Source organism: Hemiscyllium ocellatum, chromosome 11, assembly GCF_020745735.1.
Source record: "Hemiscyllium ocellatum isolate sHemOce1 chromosome 11, sHemOce1.pat.X.cur, whole genome shotgun sequence".
Lineage (NCBI taxonomy): Eukaryota > Metazoa > Chordata > Chondrichthyes > Orectolobiformes > Hemiscylliidae > Hemiscyllium > Hemiscyllium ocellatum.
Genome location: NC_083411.1, coordinates 52742387 through 52764357, shown reverse-complemented (window position 1 = coordinate 52764357; position 21971 = coordinate 52742387). Strand labels below are relative to the sequence as shown.

Genomic DNA, 21971 nt, shown 5'->3' with positions numbered 1-21971 from the left:
ATGAGGGAAGGAAAATGGATAGTTGGCCTTTATTTCAAAGCAAACAGAATACAAAAATAGGTAAGCTTTGTATAAATGTTCAAGGCACTAGTGAGACCATGGCTGGAATATCGGAACAGTTTCTATTCCTCCATGGGATGAGGATGCCACTGGCTCAGTAGAATTTATCGTCCATCCCAGAGAGCAGTTACGAGTCAACCATACTGCTATGTGTCCAGAGTCACATGTTGTCCAGACCAGGTAAGGATAGCAGTTTCTTTCCCTGAAGGACATTAGCAAACCAGAGGGGTTTTTTCAATCATTGACATTGATTCAAGGTCATAATTGGACTCTTAATTCTAGATTTTTATTGAATTCAATAAAACGGGGAGCACAGTGATTCAGTGGTGAGCAATGTTGCCTCACAGCACCACGGACCTGGGTTCAAATCCAGCCTCAGGTGGCTGTCTGTGTGGATTTTGCACATTCTCCCCATGTCTGTATGGGTTTCCTCCAGGTGCTCCAGTTTCCTCCACAGTCCAAAGTTATGCAGCTTGGTTGGACTGGCCGTGCTAATTTCCTCTATAATGTCCACGGATGTGCAGGCTAGGCTGGTTAGGCATGGGAAATGCATGATTACGGGGATAGGGTAGGGGTCTGGGTCTGGGTAGGATGCTCATCAAAGAGTTGGTGTGCACTCGTTGGCCAAATGGCCCGCTTCCACATTGCAGAGATTTTATGATTCAAATGCACCATTTGCCATGATGGGATTCGAGCCTGGATCCCTAAGGCAGTACCTGGGTTAACAATCCAGCGATTATATCATCAGGTCATCATCTCCCCCTCAAAAAAAATATATTGGCTTTGGAGGCAGTCCAAAGAAGGTTCATGAGATTAATTTCGGATATGGAGAGATTTTCTTTTCAGGAGTGTTCGAGTAGTAGTTTGGCTTGAGCTCTTTTGAATTTCGTGGAATAAGAGGCGATCTATTTTGAAAAGTATATGATTGTTAACGATTGTGCTTGATCAGATATAGGAATAGAGGCTGTTTTCACTTATGCTAGAGTCTGGGACCAGAAGGCATCTCCTGAGAACCAAGAGGTTACATATTTAAGACAGAGATGAGGAAGACTTTTTGCTCTTAGAGTGCAGTGGTATTCTTTTTACCACAGAGTGCTGTTGAGGCTAGGTATATAAGTCTTTCATGTAAGATAGATTGTAAATCAGTAAAGGAATCAAACATTGTGGGGAAATGGTAGGAAAGTGGAGTGAAGGATAGTCAAATCAGCCATGACCTCATTGAATGGTGGCGCAAAATCAGTGGGGTGAATGGCCTACTTCAACTCCTCTGTCTTATGGTCTCATTGTCTTAAGTACTTTTATGCTATAAAAACTCATACTTACACAGTCTGGGCTCTGTGCTGCCTCACTACATACAACAAACACACAGTAACTGCAAGCTGGCTGCTAATATTATCACTGCTACTGAAGGTCAGTCAGGAACCTTTGTACATCACATATTTGTGAAGCAATCTAACAGCAGAAAGATAAACTCCCTATGTGATCTTGGATTTGTGCAATAATACAAGTATCAGCAATTAACAAGACAATGACTGTAGTAAAATTGGCTGAAATCCAGCAAAAACAAGTGGATCCTGAGTGAAGGATGCAAAAAATGATGTTGTGTGTTTCATGCTGGTTTCTGGAACCAATTAGGTTTCATTGTCAGGAAGAGCAAGTGAATTCTGATACACGTCTGCCAGCATCTGATTCATTTGGTCTGATTTTATTAAAGAAACCTTAATTTTCACAAAGTACTTTAAATTTAATATGTTTATTTGTTTTCGGTCTTTTTTTATTGACTGACCATAGATCCAGCTGAGACCGATGAGTTGCAGGAGAGCTGTTATAACGAGAATCCAGTCCGTAACGTAATGATCCATTAAATTTAGCCAGTAAATCCCAGCCTAAAAATTAAATGGAAAATTCAAAAATGTTACACAGGAAAATGATCGTACTCTTACTTTCAAATTCAGACTTTGATGAGATTTGAAAAATGTATACATGTAAGTGCTTATAATAAAAGCACAATTCTAACTAAAGCAAATTCAGAAGTCACAATGTCAGGTTTATTCCAACAGATTTATTTGAAATCACAAGCTTCTTCATCAGATGATGAAGGAGCAGTGCTCTGAAAGCTTCTGATTTCAAATAAACCTGTTGGATTATAGCCTGACATCGTATGACTTCTGAAATTGTCCACTCCAGTCCAACATTGTCACTTCCACATCATAACTAAAGCAAAATACTACAGATGCTGGAAATCTGAAACAAACACAGAAATTCCTGGAAAAATCAGCAGGTCTGGCAGTATCTGTGGAGAAAGAAACTAACATATTGATTCCAGTCTGGTACAACTCATCTTCAGAACTGTTCCAACACAATTCTAACTCGATGCTCAATATTCCCTCATTCATTTGTGTGTGGGATTCAATTATGTTGCTGTTCCCTCTTCTCCATTCTCACCTGAAAGTCATTTTTGAAATGGGGAGATCAGAATTTACCTGCAGTGTTCCAAATGTGATCTCACGTGATCAAATAAGTGAAGAGGTTACCTCAGAGTCCAATTGGACCTTGATCAGCTGGGCCAATGGGCTGAGGAGTGACAGATGGGGTTTAATTTAGATAAATGTGAGGTGCTGCATTTTCGAAAAGTAAGTTAGGGCAGAATTTATACACTTAATGTTAAGGTCCTGGGGAGCGTTGTTGAACAAAGAGACCTTGGGGCGCAGTTTCATGCAGAAGGTGGTGTGTGTATGGAAGTTTTGGAGGCTGGTATAATTACAACATTTTAAAGGCTTTTGGATGGATATATAAATAGGAATAGTCTAGAGTGGGGCAAATAAGACTACATTAATTTAGGATATCTGATACCATGGATGAAGGATCTGTTTCTGTGCTGTACATCTCTGACTTTATGACCCTATGGGCGGCATGGTGGCTCAGTAGTTAGCACTACTGCCTCACAGCGCCAGAGACCCAGGTTCAATTCCCGCCTCAGGCAACTGTCTGTGTGGAGTTTGCACATTCTCCCTGTGTCTGCGTGAGCACTCTCCGGGTGTTCTGGTTTCCTCCCACACTCCAAAAATGTGCAGGTTAGGTGAGTTGGCCATGCTAAATTGTCTGTGTGTTAGGTGTAGGGGAATGGGTCTGGGTGGGTTGCTCTTCGGAGGGTTGGTGTGGACTTGTTGGGCCGAAGGGCCTGTTTCCACATTGTAAGTAATCTAATCTAATCTAAATACATCCTAGATTTAGACATCATGACCCCTCATGTACATCTTAACTCTTTGCCTCCAGTTTTAACTGCCTGGGAACATTGCATTAATGGGATTTGTGAAATTACCAACTCTCCCCACTCAGTATCTGAACTACATTCCCATTCAACACAAATATCTGAATAAGGGAACATGGCTCAGGAGTAGGCCATCCTGTCCCTGGGGCTTACTCCACCATTTAATAAGGTTAAAATCACACACCAGGTTATGATCCAACAGGTTTATTTGGAAGCACTAGCTTTCTGACCGCCGCTCCTTCATCAGGTGGTTATGGAGTATAAGATCGTATGACATAGAATTCAAAGCAAACTTTTGAAAGCTAGTGCTTCCAAAAGAACCTGTTGGACTATAACCTGGTGATATGTGATTTTCAACTTTGTACATCCTAGTCCAACACTGGCACCTCCACATAATTTAATAAGGTTACCGCTGTTATGAATTGCTTTGAATATATTTGCGTCCTTCTTTCCATAATACAAGCAATACTGTATACAGACTCTCACATTATGGAACCATCAGTGCACTGTATAACTGAAGCTTAACATCTCTACTTTTGTATCCACTCAGCCTTGCAGCAAATGATAAAGTTATATTAGCTTTCCCAAATATATAGGTGAGGACTGCAAATGCTGGAGATCAAAGTTGAAGAGTGCGGTGCTGGAAAAACACAGCCAGTCAGGCAGCATCTGAGGAGCAGGAGAGTTGATGTTTTGGGCATAAGCCCTTCATCAGGAATGAGGCTTGTGGGCCAAGGGGGCTGAGAGATAAATGGGAGAGGGATGAGGCTGGGGGGGGAGGATAGCTGAGAATGCACTAGGTAATATATATCTCCCTCCCCACCCCTATCCATGGTCCATAAAGACCATTCCTTCTGCAACTCCCTTGTTCAGTCCATGCCCCACCAACCCACCCTCCTATCCTGGCACCTTCCCCTGCCACCAAAAGAATTGCAAAACTCCACCCACGCCTCCCCACTTACCTCCGTCCAAGGCCCAAAGGAGCCTTCCACATCTGTCAGAGATTTATCTGCACTTCCACACACATCATCTACTATGTCTGTTGCTCCAATGTGGTCTCCTCTACATCGGGGAGACAGAACTCCAGTTTGCAGAACGTTTCAGAGGGCATCTCCAGGACACACGCTCAAACAATCCCATTGCCCCATTGCCGAACACTTTAACTCCCCATTCACTAAGGACATGCAAGGCCTGGGCCTCTCCACCGCCAAACCCTAACCACCCGATGCCTGGAGGAAGAATGCCTCATCTTCCACATTGGGACCCTCCAACCACATAGGATCAATGTGGATTTCACCAGTTTCCTCATTTTCCCTCCCCCACCTTATCCCAGATGCAACTTTCCAACTGGACACCACCCTCTTGACCTGTCCTACCTGTCCATCTTCCTTCCCACCTATCTACTCCATCCTCCTCTCTGACCTATCGCCTTCACCCCCAACTTCATCTACCTATCGCATTCTCAGCTACCTTACCCCCAGCCCACTCCTTCTCTCATTTATCTGTCAGCCCTCTTGGGCCACCAGCCTCACTCCTGATGAAGGTCTCATACCCAAAACATTGATTTTCCTGCTCGTTGGATTCTGCCTGATCTGCTGTGCTTTTCCAGCAGCACACTCTTCGTTTTTCCTAAATATATTGGAGGGTTGTTTTTCAGACTGGAGGCCTGTGACCAGTGGAGTGCCACAAGGATTGCTGCTGGGTCCTCTACTTTTTGTCATTTATATAAATGATTTGGATGTGAGTGATAGAGGTACAGTTAGTAAATTTGCAGATGACACCAAAATTGGAGGTGTAGTGGACAGCGAAGAAGGTTACCTCAGATTACAACAGGATCTTGATCAGATGGGCCAATGGGCTGAGAAGTGACAGATGGAGTTTAATTCAGATAAATGCGAGGTGCTGCATTTTGGGAAAGCAAATCTTAGGACTTATATGCTTAATGGTAGGGGGCGGAGGGAGTGTTACTGAACAAAGAGACCTTGGAGTGGAATCGCTGGTAGATAGGATCGTGAAGAAGGCATTTGGTATGCTTTCCTTTATTGGTTAGAGTATTGAGTACAGGAGTTAGAAGGTCATGATGCAGCTGTACAGGACATTGGTTAGACCACTGTTGAAATATTGTGTGCAATTCTAGTCTCCTTCCTATTGGAAAGATTAGATTATTTACAGTGTGGAAAAAGCCCTTCGGCCCAACAAGTCCACACCGATCCGCCGAAGCGCAACCCACTCAGACCCATTCCCCTACATTTACCCCTTCATCTAACACTATGGGCAATTTAACTTGGCCAATTCACCTAACTTGCACATTTTTGGATTGTGGGAGGAAACCGGCGCACCCGGAGGAAACCCACACAGACACGGGGAGAATGTGCAAACTCCACACAGAGAGTCACCTGAGGCGGGAATTGAACCGGGTCTCTGGCGCTGTGAGGCAGCAGTGCTAACCACTGTGCCATCGTTGTGAAATATGAAAGGGTTCAGAAAAGATTTACAAGGATGTTGCCAGGGTTGGAGGATTTGAGCTATAGGGAGAGGTTGAACAGGCTGGGGCTGTTTTCCTTGGCACGTCGGAGGCTGAGGGGTGATCTTATAGAGGTGTACAAAATTATGAGGGGCATAGATAGGATAAATAGACAAAGTTCCCTGGGGTCAGGGAGTCCAGAACTGGAGGGCCTAGGTTTAGGGTGAGAGGGGAAAGATATAATAGAGACCTAAGGGGCAACTTTTTTCCACACAGAGGGTAGTACGTGTATGGAATGAGCTACCAGAGGAAGTGGTGGAGGCTGGTACAATTGCAACATTCAGAAGGCAATTGGATGGGTATATGAAAGGAAGGGTTTGGAGGGATATGGGCTGGGTGCTGGCAGGTTGGACTAGATTGGGTTGGGATATCTGGTCAGCATGGACAGATTGGACTAAAGGGTCTGTTTCCATGCTATACATCTCTATGACTCTATATGCTGCATCTGCACAGTAACTTTTGATTGTCACGCATCCTTCTGTCTCTCAGAGTTCTGCAATCTCTAATCATTTTGATATGATGTTTTATTTTTTATTCTTCCTGCTAAAAGGGAAACACTTCATGTTTTCCTACATTATACTCCATTTGCTACATCTTTGCCCACCGACTTAAACCATCTTTTCTTTTTATAAGCCCCTTATGTCTTCCTTGAAAATTACTTTCCAAATTTATGTCATCAGCAACTTTGGTAACTGTGTCTTCTACTGCTTCATCTATGTCATTGATGTAAATTGTAAATCATTCAAATGCCAGAATTGACCCTGAGGCACGCCACTTGTTACATCATGAGAACCTGAAAAAAAAACACATTTGTGCTGACTCTCTGTTTACTATTAGCCAGCTAATTTTCTGTCCATGTCAATATGCTAACCCCTGTACCATGAGCTCCTATGTTCTACAATAAATATTAATGTGACACTTTATCAAATGCCTCTGGAAATATAAGAAAAAGTACATCCACCATTTCCCCATTATCCAAACACTCATATTATTTCTGAAATAATTCTAACAAATTGGTGAAATATGTTCTCTCCCTTCACAAGACCGTACTGGCTCTATTTGACTACTTCAAAACCTACATTGTCATGCCACAAATTCCTTAATAATAATTGCTAACATTTTACTTATGATAGATAGTAAGTTAACTGCTCTGTATTTCTTTCTTTTTGAATAAAAGATTTATATTTTCTAACCCAGTCATAGAGTCAAAAGGTGTGGTGCTGGAAAAGCACAGCTGGTCAGGCAGCATCCAAGGAGCAGGAGACAATAGACAATAGACAATAGGTGCAGGAGTAGGCCATTCAGCCCTTCGAGCCTGCACCGCCATTCAATATGATCATGGCCGATCATTCCTAATCAGTATCCGCTTCCTGCCTTATCTCCATAACCCTTGATTCCACTATCTTTGAGAGCTCTATCCAACTCTTTCTTAAATGAATCCAGAGACTGGGCCTCCACTGCCCTCTTGGGTAGAGCATTCCACACAGCCACCACTCTCTGGGTGAAGAAGTTTCTCCTCATCTCTGTCCTAAATGGTCTACCCCGTATTTTTAAGCTGTGTCCTCTGGTTCGGCACTCACCCATCAGCGGAAACATGTTTCCTGCTGCCAGAGTGTCCAATCCTTTCATAATCTTATACGTCTCAATCATATCCCCTCTCAGTCTTCTAAACTCAAGGGTATACAAGCCCAGTCGCTTCAGTCTTTCAGTGTAAGGTAATCCCTCCATTCCAGGAATTGACCTTGTGAACCTACGCTGCACTCCCTCAATAGCCAGAATGTCTTTCCTCAAATTTGGCGACCAGAACTGCACACAGTACTCCAGGTGTGGTCTCACCAGGCCCTGTACAGCTGCAGAAGCACCTCTTTGCTTCTGTACTCAATCCCTCTTGTTATGAAGGCCAGCATGCTATTAGCTTTCTTCACTACCTGCTGTACCTGCATGCTTGCCTTCATTGACTGGTGTACAAGAACACCCAGATCTCTCTGTACTGCCCCTTTACCTAAATTAATTCCATTGAGGTAGTAATCTGCCTTCCTGTTCTTGCCACCAAAGTGGATAACCATACATTTATCCACATTAAACTGCATCTGCCATGCATCTGCCCACTCACCTAACTTGTTCCAGGTCACCCTGTAATCTCCTAACATCCTCATCACATTTCACCCTGCCACCCAGCTTTGTATCATCAGCAAATTTGCTAATGTTATCGCTGATGCCATCTTCTATATCATTAACATATATTGTAAAAAGCTGCGGTCCCACACGGATCCTTGCGGTACCCACTGGTCACTGCCTGCCATTCCGAAATGGAGCCGTTTATCACTACCCTTTGTTTCCTATCAGCCAACCAATTTTCAATCCAATCTAGTACTTTGCCCCCAATACCATGCGCCCTAAGTTTACTCACTAACCTCCTATGTGGAACTTTATCAAAAGCTTTCTGAAAGTCCAGGTACATTACATCTACTGGATCTCCCTTATCCATCTTCAGAGTTACATCCTCAAAAAACTCCAGAAGATTAGTCAAGCACGATTTCCCCTTCATAAATCCATGCTGACTCTGTCCTATCCTGTTACTACTATCCAGATGTGCCGTAATCTCATCCTTTATAATAGACTCCAGCATCTTTCCACCACTGAGGTCAGACTAACTGGTCTATAATTTCCTGCTTTCTCTCTCCCACCTTTCTTAAAAAGTGGTATAACATTAGCCAGTCTCCAATCCTCAGGTACCGATCCCGAATCTATCGAATTCTGGAAAATAATCACCAACGCATCCACGATTTCCCGAGCCACCTCCTTCAGTACCCTGGGATGTAGACCATCAGCCCCGGGGACTTATCAACCTTCAGACCTAACAGTCTCTCCAACACCAAATCCTGGCAAATACAGATTCCCTTAAGTTCAGGTCCTTCGGTCACTGCTACCTCAGGGTCTTCCCCAGTCTTGTGTCTTCCCCAGTGAACACAGATCTGAAGTACCCATTTAATTCTTCTGCCATTTCTTTGTTCCCTGTAATATATTCCCCTGTTTCTGTCTTCAAGGGCCCAATTTTAGTCCTAAACATTTTTTTGCCTTGCACATACTTGAAAAAGCTTTTACTATCCTCCTTTATATTATTGGCCAGTTTACCTTCGTATCTCATTTTTCCTCTGCGTATTTCCTTCTTAGTAATCCTCTGTTGTTCTTTAAAAGCTTCCCAGTCCTCTGTTTTCCCACTTATCTTTGCTATGTTATACTTTTTCTCTTTTAACTTTATATGTTTCTTAACTTCCCTCGTCAGCCACGGCCACCCATGCCTCCTCCTGGGATCTTTCTTCCTTTTAGGAATGAACTGATCCTGCAACTTCTGCATTATACACAGAAATATCTGCCATTGTTCCACCACGGTCATCCCTGCTAAGGTATTGCACCATTGAACTTTGGCCAGCTCTTCCTCATAGCTCCATAGTTCCCTTTATTCAACAGAAGTACTGTCACTTCCGACTGTACCCTCTCCCTCTCAAATTGCAGATTGAAACTTAATGTATTATGGTCACCAATGGCTCCTTCACTTCGAGGTCTCTGACCAATTCTGGTTAATTACACAATACTAGATCCAGAATTGCCTTCTCCCTGGTCGGCTCCAGCACCAGCTGCTCTAAGAATCCATCTCTGAAGCACTCCATAAAGTCTCTTTCTTGAGGTCCAATACCATCCTGATTCTCCCAGTCTACCTGCATGTTAACATTCCCCATAACAACTGTAGTAACATCTTTACCACAGGTCAATTTCAGCTCCTGATTCAACTTACATCCGACATCCAGACTACTGTTTGGGGGCCTGTAGATGACTCCCAAGAGGGTCGTTTTACCCTTAGTATTTCGCAGCTCTATCCACACTGACTCTACATCCCTGACTCTAGGTCCCCCCGCGCAAGGGACTGAATATCGTCCCTTTCCAACAAGGCCACTCCACCCCCTCTGCCCGTCAGTCTGTCCTTACGATAGCACGTGTAGCCTTGAATATTCATTTCCCAGGCCCTGTCCACTTGAAGCCACGTCTCAGTTATCCCCACAATATCGTATCTGCCAATTTCCAAAAGAGCCTCAAGCTCATCCATCTTATTTCTAATGCTTCGTGCGTTCATATACAGCATTTTTAATTTGTTACTGCTCTCACCCTTCCCATCAACCCCTATTCCACTCAACCTTACAGCATGATCCCTTTTTGAATTTTCTGCCTCATTGATACAGTTGTCTTTCTTGACTTCTCTTGTTCTAACTTTTCCTTCAACTTCCTTTTTGTACATCCAGTTTGTCCCCTCCCCCCGCTACTTAGTTTAAATGTAGCGGTGTTGCAGTAGAAAACCTGCCTGCCAGAATGCTGATCCCTAACCTGTTAAGGTGCAAACCGTCTCTCTTGTAGAATTTATGTTTGCCACAAATGTACCCCAGTGATTCAAGAACTTAAATCCTTGCTTCCTGCACCAGTTCCCCAACCACACATTCAAGTCCATTATCTCCCTGTTTCTGGCCTCACCAGCCGAGGAACTGGAAGCAAACCAGAGATAACCACCTTGGACGTCCTGCTTTTCAGCCTTCTTCCTCGTTCTCCAAAGTCCCGCTGTAGTATGTGCCTCCTCTTCTTCCCGACATCATTTGTGCCGACATGTACCACCACCTCTGGCTCTTCACCCTCGTCCTTGAGGATTTCCTGCACTCTGTCCGCGATGTCTTTCACCCTGGCACCAGGAAGACAACACACCATCTTTAAATCCCGTCTGCTGCCACAAAAACCCCGGTCAGTTCCTCTCACGATGGAGTCCCCTATTACCACGGCTCTATGCGATGTCCGACTCTTCCGCTCTGCCTCTGCGCCAACTTTTGATTGACAGACCTGGCCGCCTCGCGGACTGGCAGTGTCATCAGTCTCCACTGTTTCCAACAGCTTCAACTTGTTCCTGACAGGTACTTCTCCCGGGGTCTCTTGCACCTGTCTCCTCTCTGCCTTCCTCATCGTCTGCTCTCTTCTGGCATGATTGGTGTAATAACCTCGCTGAAGGTCTTGTCCAGAAAGATCTCATTCCCTCGGATGAGCCTAAGGTCCTCGAGTTCTTTCATCAGCGCTGCAATATGCTCGGTCAATAGCTGAATGTGCACACACTTTCCGCACATGTACGAGTCAGACACACCAGAGTCGTTGACCTCCCACATCAAGCACATAGCGCACTGAACCAGCTGGGCAGTCATGTCTTCACCCTCTTCAACTGTGGCGTAATCACTTCACTCAACCTCCTTTTCAAAGACTCCTGAGCTGAAGCCTCACTCTTCGATTAAAAACTTCCTTAGACCCTTGTTTTGTAGCAAGCCTGTGGACTCTTAATTTAGGTTCTTAACACACCCACTCTAATAGCAAATCACTTACCTTCCCGACCGACTTTGCGCTCCGCCTGAACTTCCGCCCAGCTCCCGCCGCTCTCTGCTGCGAAAAGAGAGTTGACGTTTTGAGCACAAGCTCTTCATTTCTGATTAAGGGCTTAAGCTCAAAACATCGACTCTACTGCTCCTCAGATGCTGTCTGACCAGCCGTGCTTTTCCAGCGCCACACTTTTTGACTCTAATCTCCAGCATCTGAAGTCCTCACTTTCTCATGTCGGCCCGACCAAGTAATAATTGAAGTTTCCTTCCGTAAAGGACATTAGTGAACCAAAGGGGTGTTTCTAACAATCAACAATGGATTCATTTGAATTCATTAGACTCTTAATTCCAGAGTCTATTGAATTCAAATTATACCATCTGCTGTGGCAGGATTCAAACCTGGATTCCCAAAACATTCCCTGGATCTCTGGATTAACAGTCTACCGATAATACCAGTAGGCCATTGTCTCCCCTAAGGCTAGGCTAAGCTAAGCATGTTTGCAGACAGTGAGGGAGAAAATTCTGATGCCGATGATCATGACATGATGCTGAGTTGCAGCATCTAACATCAAGGCAACTGAGTTACCAGTCAAGAGCAACTGAAAATAACACACTTCTCTTCAAATCGGTATACAATCACCAGGTCAGAATGAGTTGTCAAACCTCCAAAACGATTTATTGATGGTTGGATTATCAATCTTCTTAATTCACATTTTTATTGTTTGTTGGTAACCTCAGTCAATGCAGAAGTTGAACCTGTATTGTTGGTGGCCTGGAAGTTAAGGGCATAGGGATCAGGCTGTTCTGCCACCTGCGGAATTCTAAAAGCAAAGGAATGTGGATGCTGGAAATCTGAAACATGAACAAAATTTGCCAGAGAAACTCAGCAGGTCAGACAGCTTCTGTGGAGAGAAAGCAGAGTCAACATTTCAGGACCAGTGATCCTTCTTCAGAACTCATTGTTGCTAGGAAAAGATGGGATATACACTGAAGACAGGGATTGGGAGAACGGAGTGAACAACAGGTGGAGATGGAGCCCACACAAAGAGAGAACACTTGTTGGGCAGACAAAGGAATGGATACTGTTGAGCCTGGGCGAAAGAAAAGTTGCTTATGGGGACCATTAGTGAGTGAAAATGGGTTAGCTGCGATGAAAGGAGCCCAAGGTCATCTGGAAACTCTGGTCAGCATCCCATTTCCATTTGGGGTCCCTGCAGTTGTCAGGACTCGATATCAAGTTCAATATTTTTCGGGCCTGAGCACCTTCATCCATGTCATCCCTCCCACTGGGCCTGACCTTGTCAAAACAGTGTTGGGGCATACATAATGGTAAATTCATTGCTTTTGGATCCAATATTCTATCATAATAACAATCTAACTGTTTGAACATAGGACAGAAAACATTTCTTCTGGTATGCACTATCACAAATTTCCATATGTACCAGTTTAGTAAATGATTCATTGTAGGAACAAAACATTGAAAATGATTTGACATAAACCACTGAAAAGTGCACCGTCAAGACTACAACAATGTCTCATAAAAGTTCAGGGATATAACTTTGATTTTTGTTACAATCTGGGCTACTTCAGACACAATGAGAGGTGTACCAACGCCAAATTAGACAATGGCTGTTTGGCTGCACTTACAAAAAATTACATAAGAAAACATCATCAATATCAATCCAGATGAATATTGGTCAACAGTAAGAAAAAAGACAATGAATGATTCACAACTGAGGGCATTTTGGAAAGTTATTATCAAAGTCCGGCCTGATGGGATACAAAACGTGCCAGATGTGCTCCAAGGGATTTAGCCAGACAAGGATGAGCCAGGGACCCTCAAGAGGCATGCTTTTCAAACATAAACAGATGCTTGTAGCTGAAGCTCTTTAGTAAACTCTATTGCCTCATTATACCAGGGGCATATGGGCATAGGGTGAAAAAGGCCCCTGTACAGCTCACTGTGTATTGCTCAGTTCACAACAGAAAAATCGAGAAGACTGTGAGGGTGTATCAGGCATGTCAAAGTCAGCCACCACATCAACAGAAAAAAAAATTTCTCTACCCTCACAAGATTCCAATATATCTTTGGTTGAAGCTTGTAACAGATTTACTTACCATCCACGGTGACAATTTTCACCAAGTCACTGAGTAATATTCCAATTTTCCAACCACCAGACATTGGAAGGATTACTCAACTACACCCATGGTAATCACCATAAGTATAAAGTGCATTGTGTACCTGGAGAAAATATCTGAAATTGGATCATACTGCACTGATAAATATTTTATGGACCTAGGATACCTTGGATGTGTACTACATGGGGTCTAAATCATGTGACAGCCTCACCACATTATCCCAGACCCAATATTTTTGCTGAATGAAATGGTTCATACTATTCAGCCATCCATCATGAAATGAGCAACTGGACACCATCTCCATATTGCCATGTCACACTTCATAACAATACGTCTAGGTATGGGCTTTCTATTACCAGCAACAATCACATTAAAAAGCAAGTCAGGACACATTTGCCAAGTCATGAACAGTCCAATTTCCTGTAAATATGGGATAAACATCTTGAACATTCAGGCAGAATAAAAACAGCACTCATTTGACATCTGGGTGTGGAATTATCTAGTTTGTGAGAGTGGTAAAAGGTTTGAATCATACATCCCATCCAGGGAACATGGTCATCCACAGAAGTACTCAGAAAGTGCAGTGAGCCTTAAACCCAAGGAGTCACAATAACTAATGGAACAATGAGAAAGAGGAATAGAAAATAATTTGGGGAATTGTACAACATTCTAACATTGAGCATTCTGACTGTGCACAGAACACCACCAGAGGTAAACTCAGGGAATGAAAATGTTGAACGCAACCATGAAAATAATCTCCTCTTTAACAAAAGGAAAGTCACCAAAATATCAGTGAGCCAAGAACAGTCAGCTGATAAATCTAGATCACAGGACAGAAAGAAGATCATGAGATCTGGAAGGATTATTAAATTATTGATTCATTATACAACCACTTAAAGTCTTAAACAGTTCAATTCTTAAACTCCTAAGCACAGTGACCTATTTTTGGAGTGATAGTTCTCACAACCAGTCTGAGATATGTTTATTTTCATTCATGTATGTTATAGGAATATAGTAATATCATTTTAAGAAGAACATGCTGATGAGCATATAACCTTGATATAATACATGTCACTGACAGCTATAGACTTGTTCAGTGTGCAGTACATATTGCGAAGGGAGAGCAGCTATGCTTCCCTGTAACAACTAACCGCGATAACGAATGTGTCTGCTGAGCAATTTTATGACATAATAAACTGAACCGTGGTCCTGTTTCCCAGTCCTATTGTAAGAGTGGATTATCTGAGAATAAACTCAGAATCACAGCAAGATATCAATATGACATGATCACTGCACAACATTAAACCACTGCAAAAAGACAGGACCAGAACACTAATGCCTTCTTTATTTTTTCATCCTGTGAATTTGATCACCTTTTACAGTTACTGAGTACATGTGAAAACAGCTGATATCACTGAAATACAACCTACCTGTGTCACACATAGAAGGCCAAGCAGATAAAATAACGAACAAACACCAGCTGTCAGAAGAAGGCGCTTTGATTGGACCAATGTAGGGAACTGGTCTTGCAGGGCTGTCATAACTGTTTCTGATGGAAGAAAATGTCAAATGAAGACATTAATTAATAACTTGCACAATGACAGGACAAAACACCACTGGACACACCAAAGCCCTGGAGTAAAAGCTTTCTGCATCCATTTTCTGGCTCTGAGATATGTATTTTTCCCCCAGTTGTATTTTTCCTGTTGCTTTGATGCAGAGGAAAACTGCATCATCGTTATCCTCAAATATCACGTAGGGTGTTTCAACATGAGTGAGTTTCAACATGAGTGAATAAGTTTGCTGACCATCCTGCTCCCTGTAAGGCAGGTAAATAAAAATCCCCATCTCTTGAACAGCAAGATCTGTCTCAACGAAAAGATAAATTCTAGGCATGAGAGCAAAGAAAAGATATAGAACATTAACATCTGAGATTGAAAATCACCACAATAGCTATTGGGCAGAGGAACATAGAAATTAGGAGCGAGTGGACAATTCAGCCCTTCAAACCCACTCTACCATTTGTCACATTCATGGCTGTTCTTATTGTGGTTGCAATTCCTGCCTGTTTCCCACAGCCCTTTGTCCCATTTTTCATCAAAACATATCTATTTCTTTCTTGAATTTGTTGATTGATTCTGCCTCTTCTGCACTCTGGGGCAGTGAGATCCACAGATTCACAACCCTGTCAGAGAAATAGTTTCTCCTCACCCCAGTTTTGAACCTACTTCCTCTCAGGCTATATCTATGACCTCTTGTTCAAGACTGTCTGACAAGGAGGAATATCTGTTCCACATCTACCTTATCAATCCCCTTGAGCATTTTATGCGTGTCAATCAGATCATCCCTCATTCTTCTGATCTCCAGCGAGTACAAGTCCAACGTATTCAATTGTTCCTCATATGACAGCCCTTTCATCCCTTGAATCAACCTGGAGAACCTCCTCGGAACTGCTTTTAATGCCACCACATCCTTCCTCAAGTAAAGAAACCAGAACTGGATACAATACTCCAAGTATGGTCTCAACATCATCTCATACAATTGTGACAACATTACTTTTATAAACCAGTTCTTTTGCAATAAATGCCAAGATTCCACTTGCCTTTCTTATTATATGCAGCCCCTACATCCCCACTTTCTGTGATTCATACACAAGGACACCCAGATCCCTCTACACTGAGGCACTTTGAATCTGCTTCTGATTTAATTAATAATTTGCTCTTTCATTATTCTTGCCAAAATATGTAACCTCGTACCTATCCACGTTAAATTCCATCTGCCAGATTCTAGTTCATTCTCTAGCTGTGAATTTTGTTTTGTTACATTCTGTCCCTCCCGGCAGCTCATTGATATAGATTGTCAACAGTTGATGTCAGAGGATTGAACCCTGTGCTACCCCAATAGTTACAGTTCGCCAGAAGGACCCATTTATCCCGCCCCTCTGCTTTCTGTCAGTCAACCAATCCTCTATCTGAACCAATACTCTACCCCAAACACCCTCCGGTCTAACCTTTTGTATCAGTCTTAATGCAGCACCTTCTCAATGTCTTCTAGAGGTCTAGATATAACACATCCACTGTGTCCCCATTATCCAACTTGATAGTTACATCCTCAAAAATTCCAACAATTTTGTCAAGTTCAACTTGTCCTGTATGAAACCATGCTGCCACTGGGGAATTGAGCTTTGTTGTTCCAAGTGGTCAGTTCTCTCCCTTATTATTGACTCCAGCAACTTCCTCATGACCGAGGTCAAACTAATTGATCTACAATTTTCCATGATTTGCCTATCTCTTTTTTCAAATACAGGCTTCACATTAAAGTGTTTCCAAATCACTGGCACCTTTCCAGAATCGAGGAAATTTTGGAATGTAGTAACTAATATATCCACTATCTCTGCTGCCTTAGGGTGCAGGCCATCAGGTCCTGGGGACTAATCTGCCTTTAATCCCATCAGTTTACTTAATACCTGTTCCCTAGTAATTTCACCAAGTTCCTCTATAGTAACTGCAGATTTTGGGAAGAAATTATAATCTTCCACTGCAAAAAGACACAAAATACTGGTTTAGTGCCTCTGCCATGTCTGAGTTTCCCATAATTACCTCACCATTTCCACCCTCTAAAGGGCCACCATTTACTTTCACTACTCTCTTCCTTTTTATATACTTATAGAAGCTTTTGGTGTCAGAGCTTATGGTTTTTGCTAGTTTCCTTTTATTGATCTCCTGATTCTCCAGAGTGTCTCAAACATTTGCAGTATGATATGCCCTAGTTTTTGTCTTTATGTTATCCTCGACCTCCTTGTTAAGCCATGGATTATCTTTTACCTTTCTATAATTCCTTTTCCTCTCAGGAATATACTTTAATTGACAGGTATTTAGTAACTCATTGAGCATTTGCCACCATTTTTCAAATGTCCTGCTCCTTTAATATTTTTCCTCAGTCCCCCAGGGCCAACTGCTTTCTCAGGCCTGTATAATGACTTTTGGCCAACATTAAAACTCCTGTATATGACTCTGTCTTCACTCTTGCCATCTGAATTTGAAACTATAGAAGGTTGTGATCACACTTTCCAAGATGATCCTTAACTACATGATCATTTACCAATCCTTCCTCATTACACAATACCAAATGTGAAGCAGCCAGTTGGTTCCATGACACGTTGCCATAAGAAAGAATCCCTCAGACACTCTATGAATCTTCCTTCAATACTACCCTTGCCAAGTTGATGAATCCAATCAATATCTATGTACAAATCACCCATAATTTCTGTTGTAGCTGGCTCATAAGCCCTCATTACTGCCTCATTTATACTCAGCCCTACTTTGGAAGTACTGTTTGAGAATCTGTAAATTATTCCTACCAAGGGGTTTCTTCCCTTGCCTTTTATTTCCACTCAACATCTTGGTTCGTAGTGCCAATATCTTTTCTTAATGCACCTTGATATCTCCCTTAACCAATAAAACAGCTCCACCTCCTATTCCTACTTGCCTATCCCTTTGGAATACTCATTACCCTAGGACGTTTCACTCCCAGTACTGATCTTCCTGCAACCACATTTCAATAATCTTCACCAGGTGGTGTGACTGGTCTCTATTTGTGTTGTCAGCTCATCAACTTAACTCTGAATGCTGCATGCTTTCGCTAATAAGTTCTACTGGTTTGTCTTTCTCTTTTAATATTTGCTCATACACTCTCCATTCTTACTTACTAATAACACTGAACCTCATCTCTCTCATTTACTCCAACTCACATTTTGATCTTCTATGATGCCTTCCCTCACCATCGCTGTTAGTGCAAATTGTATTGTGAAATCATTTGGATGCCGATGCAACTTTTCCCCAATTTTTATTTTGATGCAGGTGCTAATCATTTAAGACAAATAGCTGCATTCTTCTTTCAGACAATAAGGGAACAATTGCTACAAAGAAATGTTGTGCATTTGTCCACTAACATCACCAACAGCACTTTTTTGCCCAACACTGTCATAATTTCTTCAAAAGAAATGATTTTTTTAAGTGATGCAATGCCATTTTTACCTAAACCTGCAAACTGTGTGTCAACTCCCAGAGTGAGCAGCATGAAGAAAATGAAACAGACCATAATGGTGCCCACGGTAACTGTGCAAGGGCCTCTGGGTAGGCAATGAAGACCAAACCGAAACCTGAACAGTGAATAGAATTGAAATGACATAATGAACGTTGCTATTAACTTGTTGTTGACATTCATTTCATTTCATTTATTACAGTTGCCAATATTAGCCACCATTTGCAAAACTATTCATGTCACCAAAGTTGTGCGGATATGTGTTTACAATAAAAAACATTAGTTATTATATATTTGTAATATTAATCACTTTCAATTCAGAAATTATAATATTTAGAAGCAGTGAACACTGAGTTCAGAGTGACATTTGCAATCTAAGCAAAAAAAAATCTCTCTGATATATTGGTGAAACTGGCATTTTAAAGCAGGGAATAGTGTTGGAGAGTAGGGAATGGGGAGAAATAATTGAACGGATAATTTAGAGTGTTTCTTAAATGGTTGGGGATTGTAAAGTGTAGTTGTACAAAGAGACCTCAGTCTCCTTGGTGCTAAGTCACTGAGGGTTAACATGTGTGTGCAGCAAGCTATTAGGAAGCCTCATGGAATGTCATCCTTTATTGCAAGAGGATTTGAGTACAGGGATAGTGAAGTCTTGTTTCAGATGTATAGCAGCTTGGTTAGGCCACACCTGGAAACTGTGCACAGTTTGGTCACTTTTTCTCAGGAAAAATGTCATTGCATAGAGGGAGTGCAACAAATGTTCAGCAGACTTGCTCCTGGAATGGTAGAACTGTCCGATGAAGAAAGATTGGGAAAACTGGGCCTTATTCTCTAGAGTTTCGTAGAATGAGAGGCAATTGCATTGAAACTTACAACGTAGTTAAAGAGAACAACAGAGTAGCTGCAGGTAAGATATTTCCTCTGTCTGCAGAATCTAAAACCAGCGGCCATAATTTAAAACTAAGGGGGATGCCACTGAGGGCCAAGCTGACAAGAAATTAGTTTATTCAGAGTGTTGTGAAACATTGGAATTGTCCAGCACAGAGGGCTGTGGAGGTCAAGATTTGAGTAGATTTAAGGTTGAGATTGATATATTTCTGATTCTCAGTGGTGTACAAGGTCAGGGAATGGAATGAGTAAAAAACATTGAAATGTTTGATCCTTCATTATTACATGGAGTAGTGAGGCAAACTACTCAGACTGAGTGGCCTACCCCTGTTCCTATGTTCCTGCCTCCATTCAGGCTGTCAAACCACTCAGTGCTCAGACTACTGGAGTAATCAGAATGTGTGAACTGTGTTTTATTGTAACTTTACCTGGTCATTAATTACTTATCACAGCATCATCAACCGATACAAGTGGCTTAGCACAGAACATTTCCATGTTTCTTGCTCTTCATATTAAACATTTTTAAAAATGTACTACTGTCAAATTGAATATTTGAGCACATAATATGATCAGTAACTAATCGTCAATAAATAAAAACTGTCTCTGATTCACCTAAAAGCACAATATTATGGAATTCATTCAAAATTTTCTTCTTAAATATAAAATGTGGCTCATATGAAATGTAATTCTAAGGTAAATAGCAAATCTTACAGTGGATTATAATGTTAACTGAGTACTTTTGAAATTTACTATTCTGTGATTATTTCAAAAGCTCACTTTTAAGAGCTAGGGTTCAACCCTGGGCATACCATTGCATTATTCAGCTCCAATCCCTGTCCAGTATAAACCAAACATCATGGCAATGTGTCTTCAGAGCCTGGTTATCAGTTTGGATCTGAGGATTGATTATTGTGTCTGGACACTGGAATCACTGGAATGTTGGGTTGAATCACTTCAGAGAGAACATTAAAGCTGTCTGACTCTTGACAATTTTAACAGCTCTAGTTTACCTGACTGGGCAACCTCTGAAACGGGCTTATCTTGTATGTGAGCCATGTGTCCCAGGATGGAGAAGATGACAAATCCAACAAACACACTCGTAGCACAATTAACAACACAGACAATGGTGGTATCTCTGTAGGAGTTATTGTAGAACTTGTTGTAAGACAACAATGCTACTAAAGTGCCCCAACCCACTGAGATAGAAAAGAAAATTTGAGTCGCAGCATCTTTCCAGACCTGGTAAATACAAAATAGAATAGATGTCTGGAGGGAAATGAAACACAAACATGTACAACAGATTAACGACATTAATTGTGAAGATAATGAGAACTCGTGTGGTTAATCCATGGTGAACTGAGCAAAGTAGCTCCCTCTGGTCAACAGTAACTCTCCTTAAACAGAACAGTCATCACTACTGTCGATTATTTACAGTTAAATTTCCTCTGGGATATCTGACACAGGTCTTTCTGGTATAATGCACGTTTCATTAACACAAATTACCTGTACCGTGATTGACGATTGGGGACGCTTTTCTAAAGTGCAAAAATTCAAAAAGTATGTTGGCTAGAACATGATTACATCGGCAACACTGTAAGTGCTCCTTGTATTGCGTGATTCTTGCATAGCGCAGGGTCACACGGAACGTGACTATTGCACTATCGAAGACGTGACTGTATACTCTTTCACCAGCCATGGTTTTCAGTGACTGACTCACTTGCAGTATTGTACTGACCATAGTTAATTCCATTCTTTTCGTGAAAGTAACAACAAAGAACACCTTTTACCATAAATAATGATCACTTTCATATTGTGATAATATCACAGTAGCTTAATATCAACAGGAACCAGTAAAATTACACTGTAATTTCTAGGATTATGTAAACAATGGTTAAATGATTTAAATGGAAATCAAAATCCAATTCCTGTCAGAAAAATTAAGCAATAAATAGTGTTCACCATTGTCTATTCACAAAGACTGCTGTATCTTTGGACTGAATACAAAATTCCAGCCATCATTATCCAGTATGCATGAGGACACTGTCAGCTTCACAAATGTGGTATTGCCTAGTCTGCCTATTTGCATTCACTGGGCTCCATGATGTTTCTGTCCTTATGCTGTTGACTGAATCACCTCGGAGATTTGTTTCAAGAAACATGACATTGAAGTAGCCTTTTAATGACATGCCAAGCATTTACTTACTGCCAGTCACAATTTCTGGCACTTAAACTACCTACTGGAAGAATGGAATCACAGCTTGGAAGTCACCCACTCAAACTTACACTTCCTTTTCTGTCTCAGTCCTTGCATTGTTATATTCCAAGTACGATAATCTGACTGGTTCAAGATATAATCAGTTGCTTTCCAATGTTCACTCCAATGTAGATTTCAGATATAGACAATGTTCTTTCATTTCCATCTCCCACTTCCAGGTACTTGCAGCACCAAATATCATTGACATAGAATGGATAAGGACAAGGCTCATCAAGAGTGGCTCTTTCTATTGCCCTGATACAGCAAAATGTGGGTCAGTATTTGCTTTGTAGGTCAATGAGGTATTTCACCTGAAACTCCTAAATCATTTCCAAGATTTCAGAAAGGAGGAGGCATGAAGGAAGAATTCTATTGCATCCCAATCCCTAT

General features: G+C 41.8%; 1 protein-coding gene across 1 annotated transcript in view; it reads right to left on the bottom strand.

Moving 5' to 3' along the window:
- LOC132819990 (sodium- and chloride-dependent neutral and basic amino acid transporter B(0+)-like) overlaps positions 1-21971 on the bottom strand; it is a 61898-nt gene that overhangs the window by 20980 nt on the left and 18947 nt on the right. The window contains exon 8 of the mRNA XM_060831924.1: positions 20338-20566. Within this exon, the coding sequence (XP_060687907.1) occupies positions 20338-20566 (229 nt within the window). The remainder of the gene's footprint in view (positions 1-20337; positions 20567-21971) is intronic.